The sequence below is a fragment of the Anabrus simplex genome, chromosome 1 (genome assembly GCF_040414725.1).
Source record: "Anabrus simplex isolate iqAnaSimp1 chromosome 1, ASM4041472v1, whole genome shotgun sequence".
Taxonomy (NCBI): Eukaryota; Metazoa; Arthropoda; class Insecta; order Orthoptera; family Tettigoniidae; genus Anabrus; species Anabrus simplex.
Window position 1 is genome coordinate 126587456 of NC_090265.1, and position 8262 is coordinate 126595717.

At 40.4% G+C, this 8262-nt stretch overlaps 1 protein-coding gene across 1 annotated transcript; it reads right to left on the reverse strand.

Annotated features, from left to right (window-relative positions):
* Positions 1 to 6760: 6760 nt before the first annotated feature.
* Positions 6761 to 8194, reverse strand: Polr3K (RNA polymerase III subunit K). The gene has a single exon (XM_067138974.2). It carries the CDS (start codon positions 8192 to 8194, stop codon positions 7868 to 7870), a length of 327 nt encoding a protein of 108 aa, XP_066995075.1. The 3' UTR covers positions 6761 to 7867.
* Positions 8195 to 8262: the final 68 nt, after the last annotated feature.

Genomic DNA, 8262 nt, shown 5'->3' on the forward strand with positions numbered 1-8262 from the left:
TCGAATCACGAATGAAGAGATACTGAATCGAATTGGTGAGAGGAGATCGATTTGGCTAAATTTGACGAGAAGAAGAGATAGAATGATAGGACACATCTTAAGACACCCAGGACTTGTTCAGTTGGTTTTTGAAGGAAGTGTAGGTGGCAAGAACGGTAGGGGTAGACCAAGGTATGAATATGACAAACAGATTAGAGCAGATGTAGGATCCAATAGTTACGTAGAAATGAAAAGGTTAGCACAGGATAGGGTGGCATGGAGAGCTGCATCAAACCAGTCTATGGACTGATGACTCAAACAACAACATCATGCTTATCTGGTTTGATCCATGATTTGTATGAGATGGTGACGACTGATTTGATTTCTTTGTGTTTGTTTTATTTCTTTGTATTAGGTGTCGGCGTGACCAGCGTTGCATTAGATTTTTGTGTGTTTTATTAGCTCGTTTGCTAAATAGATGGTCGCTGGCATTCATGCCATCCAACTGCTATGTGGTCGGCCACATATTTAGAATCTGTGCAATCATAAGTTGCAGCTCAGGGCTAGTGTTGAATTGATTTTGTTATTGATATGTAAATATGTATAGTTTGGATCGGTTACTAGTTTGTTTAACTATCTACCGCGGTCATGTACAGACACTTTCCGAAGCGCATCCCATAAGGGAATCATGACATTGAAGCGAATCTTGCGTCGACTTAAATTAAATAAAACGTATTCATCCGAAGTCAGTTCCAAGCCGTGTCTTTCTTAACAGGGCAGAGTCCCTAGTGTATAAATTTTGTGTTCAAGATGGACATGTGCGGGGCACATATTTTACTTTGATTTTATGTGGCCAACAGGCTTAGTGTTGTTTTATATATTTCATGTCGTAAGTCAATGGGTTAATGTCTTTAATAAATCCAGTGTACCCCCCATTTCTGTCTTAATCACGTAGTCTATGTACCCGACTTCCTGTAATGTACCTTTGGTATATTGCTCATGACGAGTTTTGAATTTAGTTTTGCCCATATCATTTTTGTTGAACGGTAACCACGTCTTTGCCGCGACTAGCCCGGGATATTATGAAGACGGGTACGGTACAATACTGCTAATCATTGTGTAACTCATGTCAGCCTAACACTACTACAATTCAAAAGCTTCAGTTATACTATGTACCGTAACAAAAATTTGTTTATGTTTATTGTATTAAAAAACTCTATTAATGTAAATGTGCCTTTAGTTTTTTCAAAGGCTGATACTTTGTGATATTTTAACGATTTTTGAAATGTAAATTTATAACTTTTTTCTGGCAATCGTAGTTGTTCAAAGTAGTGATGGGCAACGCTCTTGCTCGAGACTGACGTCGCAGATCTCAAGACCGATTCTCCTGTAGTGCAAGCTGTGCAACGTACCTGTAACTATGGCTGTAAACTTGAAAGTATATCATTGGCAGTTATTGCGTGAAATAACGTTCTCATATGAAAACGTGAGAGCCAATACATTTTGTAAAAAGCCTGGAAAAGTACTGCATGTTCAACAACGAACCCGTTAATACCATTAACGAAAGTGAAAACAGAATGTCAGTATCTTAAACTATTCACGACTTATTTGGGGTGGACATCTTAGCTGAATAACCATGCATAATTTGTGAATAACTGTAAATAGGAAGTACACCTACTTGGATACTAGAGGCGTGCATTATTCGAACCTCAGGCGGGGAAGATGTGCTTTGCTACATATGCAACCCCCATTACACATGAGTGGAACGTGTAATCTAAAATGCCTGACTTTGCTCCAATTCCTTCAGCAGGGGTGATGGGCAACGCTCTCGAGACCGATTCTCGTGTGCTGCGAGCTGTGAGACGTCTCAGTAACTACGAGTGTAAGCTTGATAGTTATCATCAGCAGTTCTCATATGGAAACGTGTGTGACGATAAATTTTGTCAACAGCCTAGGAAAAAAGCACTGCATGTTGAACTATGAGCTCCTTACTACCATTAACGAAAATGAAGACAAAATGCCAGTATCTTAAACTGTTCACGAGTTATGTCAGGTGGACTTAGCTGAATAACCCGTATAATTTGTTAATAACAGTTATTAGGATATAAACCTACCTGGATGCCTCACAATCGTTGTCGGCAGGGTAGCTCGGCGAAAACAACATTCAGCCCCGGCTACCTGAAGGCCTACGACATGCTGCTCGCCACATAACGCAGGGACAACGCTTTCGAGATTTCTCGAAATTTCTCGCAAGAAATAGTGTCTGCGCTAGTCTCGGGAAATCTCGAGATCTCGTCTCACAAGGGGGCATTCCCTACTCGTTACCACCGATTTCGCTCAAATTTATAGAACATGCAAGACTTGGCTAGAAATGAAAGTACCTGAAGTGGGAACTCCAGATGGCCAAGCGTATAGAAAATAAAAATAAAAATGTTGCCGCGACTCTCGTACCGTATAAGCCACTTACGTTAATGCGCACGCCGAGCAGTAAGAGCTCGGAGTGGTAACTGGATGGTCGTGGGTTCGACTCGCCGTGTGGAGAATGTTTTTTTTTTCGATTTTTATATTATTCATTTATTTTATTTACTTATTTAATATATGTGCAAAAGGCATATAGGACGTCGTTTTTTAAATGAGCGCACAATTGTAGAACATTTGGAGTTGCGAACTTTCCCGACGTGTTCAAACAGAAATTCTTCTTTTTTCTCCTTTATTGGCTATCTCGCCTCCTTGGGGAATGTGCCATAAACGTGAATAGTCGTTTCGCTGTAAGATTCGTTTTCACCTGACAAGTGAAGGTTGCTCCTGGCGGCTGTACACAAACAATAGTTTCTTGGCGCAGGTAGAAAAAAGTCTCACAATGAAATCCCAAATTTTTACCTTTTCTATGCCTTTTGCGAATAAATAAATAAAATTAATTATTCGCCTCTTTGCTTAATTGGAAAATCAATAATATAAAAGTTGACAGAACGAACAGTCTCCACACGGGGAGTCGAACCCACGACCATCTAGTCACCACTCCGAGCTCATACCGCTACGTCACCTACTGCTCGGCGTGCGCACTAACGTAAGTGACTTATACGGTGCGAGAGTCGCGACAACATTTTTATTTTCTATACGCTTGGCCATCTGGAGTTCCCACTTCGGGTACTTTCATTTCTAGCCAAGCCTTGCATGTTCTATAAATTTGAGCGAAATCGGTGGTGACGAGTAGGGAATGCCCCCTTATCAGACTGCCGTCACTAGTCGACAGGGTAGCTTCATGTGATGCAGACAGGGCCGGAGGTATTCTGTGACTATTCCTCTTCATTTGTAAGTGCCGGATCATCCCAGAAGTATTTCTGCCGACGTACTTTACTTCTTTTGAATAATCAACACAGCGGGCTGTTATATGTGATCTCTCTTCAAAATAACCGACATCCACGACTTACGTTGCGTTTAGGACATCGTCTTCAAGTTGTCGCGTACAACTAGACAAAATTTCACATTGCACTGTCATAATATATTTAAGTACCTAATTATGACGCGAATATTCTATAACATTGTAAGGAATTATTTCCTTCGTCACCAAAATATCAGTAAACAGAAACACTGATAATATGTTATTGAATGTGGAGTCTGATAACGATGTACACCTACCTGTCGAAAGAATTGGAGCAAACTGAAGCATTTTTATTACATATTCCACTCATGCGTAAAGGTGGTTGCACATGTAGGAAGGTGCATCTTGCCTCGTCTCGAGTTCGAATAATGCATGCCTCTAGTATCCAGGTACGTGTATCGGGCGAGTTGCCTTGCGGTTAGAGACGCGCGGCTGTGAGCTTGCATCCGGGAGATAGTGGGTTCGAATCTTACTGTCGGCAGCCCTGAAGATGGTTTTCCAATTTTCACACCAGGCAAATGCTGGGCTGTACCTTAATTAAGGCCAAAGCCGCTTCCTTCCAACTCCTAGGCCTTTCCTATCCCATCGTCGCCAAAAGACCTATCTGTGTCGGTGCGACGTAAAGCCACTAGCGTTCCACATCAACACTTAAACCACTCATTCGTGTACATACCAGTGCATACAATGCCAGAATAATTATGTTATACTGCTTCAAAATAGTTCTGGGTAGAAATGAACGCCCTAGTCGCTTGTTGACACGTATTTACGAGATTGAGAAGGCCCGTGGTTGGCTATTCGCATACTCGGCACAAACAACATTCAGCTCCGACTACCTGTAGGCCTATGACACGCTGCTCGCCGCACAATGCGGGGACAACGTTCTCGAGATCTCTCGAAATTTCTCGCGAGAAATAGTGCCTGTCCTAGTCTCGAGAAATGCCGAGAAATCTCGAGACCTCGTCTCAGACCGCCCATCACTAGTTCAAAGTAATCACCAGTAGATGGCTCTAATATGATATTCCAACTTCATTTATTAGTATGAACCTGGAATGTTTCAATACAGAGACTTCTTTAAAAAGATAACTGTATACCAGTATAGCAATATTTTTCACAAATCATTTTTACAATTTGCTTTATGTCGCACCAGCGCAGATAGGTCTTATGGTGACGATGGGATAGGAAGGGCTAGGAATGGTAATGAAGCGACTGTGGACTTAACATCTTCGCATTTGCCTAGTGTGAAAATGGGAAATCATGGAAAACCATCTTCAGGATTGCCAACACTGGGTTTAAACCCACTATCTCCTGAAAGCAAGCTAATAGCTACGTGACCCAAACCGCAGCCACTCACTTGCTTTCTCAAAAAGTCTTCCTGTTGTTTGTGAACGTAGATGCAGTGCCGAGGTTATAAGTAACATTGATTGCTGTCTTTTATCCAGAAGTCGTAAATTGTCAAGACAGGTTTTGTTATCTTTGCAGTCATTACATCTGAACACGTGAAACATAAAATTGTCCCCAGCACAAATTTCTGTGAGGCGTACCCTGCTTATTTTGGTGTGCATCTTCAAGACCAACATGTTAAATGGTCTCCCCACGTGACTTGTGCAGCTGCTGGTCTACTTTAGAGGGTTGGCTATGTGGAACAAGAAAATGTATGCCATTTGCAATTCCTTGAATATGGCAAGAGCTTATAAATCATCATGACAACTGTTACTTTTGTACGGTGCATATTACACATTACAAAAGTACCAGGAGCAGAAAAAAATTCCATATCTTACCATATCATCATCTATTACTCTAGTGATATAAAGTGAAGAGCTGCCAATTACATCACCACCAAAACAGAAGAAGAGAATAATTCAAGTGACTACAGTGATTTCAGTTTTAGTGATAAGAGCAATTTGGGACCACAGCTCTTTACTCGGCCAAAACTGAATGACCTTGTTAGGGAGTTGCAACTAACCAAATCAAAGGCTGAACTCACTGAATCCTGTGTTAAGCAATACAACTTGCTCAATAAATCCTGCAGAATAACTAAATATAGGTTAAGACATGAGGAATTTTGCATGTTTCTACCAAATGTACAGAAATCTTTGTTTTTGTAGTGATGTTGAACTCATTAAGATTCCTCATGAAGAAGATCAATGGCATCTGCTTATAGACAGTTCAAGGCTAAAGACTGGCCTACCGCACAATGGGAACAAGTTTCCTTCCATACCAGTGGCTCATTCTGCACAGCTTAAAGAAAATATGAAGCTGCTCTTGAAAAAATTAAAATATTGATGTTACATATGGGATGTTTGTGGTGATTTTAAGATTTTGGAATTTTTTCCTGGACTTCAAGGTGGCTACACCAAATATTCTTGCATACTTTTCCTGTGGGATAGCAGAGCAGCTATGTGGGGAAACGACGTGGAAAGGAATGTGATTGTAGCGGGGATCTGAATTTACCAAATGTCAGTTGGGAAGGAAATGTGAACGACAGGAAGCATGACCAACAAATGGCAAATAAGCTAATATGGGAAGGACAGCTGATTCAGAAAGTGATGGAACCAACTAGAGGGAAAAATGTTCATGACTTGGGTATTATTAGAGCTTAATGTGAAACTTTCCTTCAACATATCAACACATCTGCATTTCGACTCCATTGTTGATCCCACTTCTGACTCAAACCAGAAGCTTCATGTACGAAATACAAGGGAACTTAAGAAACCTGGGTTACAGCCAAGGTGAAAAGCCTAACGTGCAGTCTTCAAAAAAAGATACAATATCAGTATTTCAAAACATGGAAAAACTTGCCTTACTGTGGTAAAGGGACGTCTCAATTTTCTGAGTGGCCAAAGTTGAAAAATTGGATTTCCACCAGGAAAGATCTTTCTTCCTTCCAATGGACTAATGCCATCAAAATGAATAGGAACATTACTGCAGTCCACAGTGTCCCCGGTAGAAGCCAAGAAACCTGTTGCTGACATGTCAACGAGTCTGATCTGCCTCACGTTCTTGGTTTCTACTCCAAAGAGGAACTATTAAGGAATAATAAGCACCACCAGGTCAGGACCAACATTGCTGATTGTCTAAAAGATTCTGGTAAATCTGAAGTTTATGAGGTGTGTTTCAGATACTTAGAGGAAAAATATCATGTGCATGTGCATTACTGAGAAGTGGTTGGACTATCTGGAGCAAAAAGAACTACTGGTATTTCAAAATTTTGTGTTAACTTTTCTCTTTCTTTGGGTATTACTATTGATCTTGAGCATATATCTTGAAATATTTTAAGACACTCGCTGCAGATTGTCAATCATCATTTATATTTTGTAGTCAAATAATGGTAAATAAACTGCTCCTTTTGAGGATAGCAATTACTGCAAGGTATTGATTTTTAAAATATACTGTATTTTATTCACATAATTTCCCCATCTTTTTACATAACTACATCTTCACTAGATACCGTTATGCCTTTCAGCATTCAGTCTGCAACCCTCTGTGAATTTACTGAATGCCGCCACTATCCTCTATTTGTAACTAGTCCTTTAGCCTCGTTTAGTTCTGTATGTCTTATATTTCAATCTTAAAAAAAAATATATTTTTAATCTCAAAAACTGAGGCAGGAAAATTATGCAAATTTAATTCTGACAAACTAATTTATCAGCATGGTCCTGCGACAATCAGGAAGGTTGTTCCTCTTCCTCTTCATGAATCTACACACGCACCCTCTGTTTGCTTTAAACTGTGAGATTTCCTCTGGGATTTCCAAAGCCTGTACCTGTAGCTTTTTTTTTTTTTGCTAGGGGCTTTACGTCGCACCGACACAGATAGGTCTTATGGCGACGATAGGATAGGAAAGGCCTAGGAGTTGGAAGGAAGCGGCCGTGGCCTTAATTAAGGTACAGCCCCAGCATTTGCCTGGTGTGAAAATGGGAAACCACGGAAAACCATCTTCAGGGCTGCCGATAGTGGGATTCGAACCTACTATCTCCCGGATGCAAGCTCACAGCCACGCGCCTCTACGCGCACGGCCAACTCGCCCGGTGTGTACCTGTAGCAATTCGTGCGAAACTGAATAGTAGTCAAACCCTTTGTGAAGTTCATCGAACATCCAGATAATGTGACAGAAAACTTAACTATAATCACACTTGAATTTCTTAATATAATTACAGACAAAGTATAGTTGCTTATTAAAGTACATATACTTCCTTTATTAAAACTAGTATTTAAAATGTTTACAACACCCTTCAGCAACACAAAGTCAAATGTAATGAATGTTACTGATTTTCAGGAGATGGAAATAAGCAATGGTGGCAGGCTGTAAAGTAAGGACACTGCTTTCCTCCTGACTTTGTAATACAGTTTGTTGTTCATTACTGTATCTACAAACTTCTTACATGTTACTACTTGTAACACCCCCTTACAATCCAGGCAGGGATCTTTCTGCAGAATAGTGCTTAACAGGCAATTTTCTAGAACAAATTGTTGGCTGAATTTGTCCACATGGTTTTCAGGTACATTTTAATCTCGCCAACGATGACCACACTGGTGATTGCAACATTTGTAGAAGGTTGTCATTGGTTCATCAGCAGATCTAGTCTGTATCTGCATGAAAAAAGCCCTGGGATGTGAGCACTTGGGACAACGTTCTTCGGTTGAATCTACATTTTCCCAGGCTGCTGCACCACCCAAAACATCATCTACTTCTTTAAGCTTAGGATACATGCGAGTATTCTGACGATGTGCAATATTATATACATAAGGACAAGTGCTGCATGAGAAACGGTAACAATTTGGTCCCTCCTCCACACCAAGAAGATTTGCACAAGTTGGGCAGAACATAAACATGATGGAATATTAACAGAACTGCCTCACTGTTTTGTCTTTAAATAATGTACTGTAGTTATAACACACTT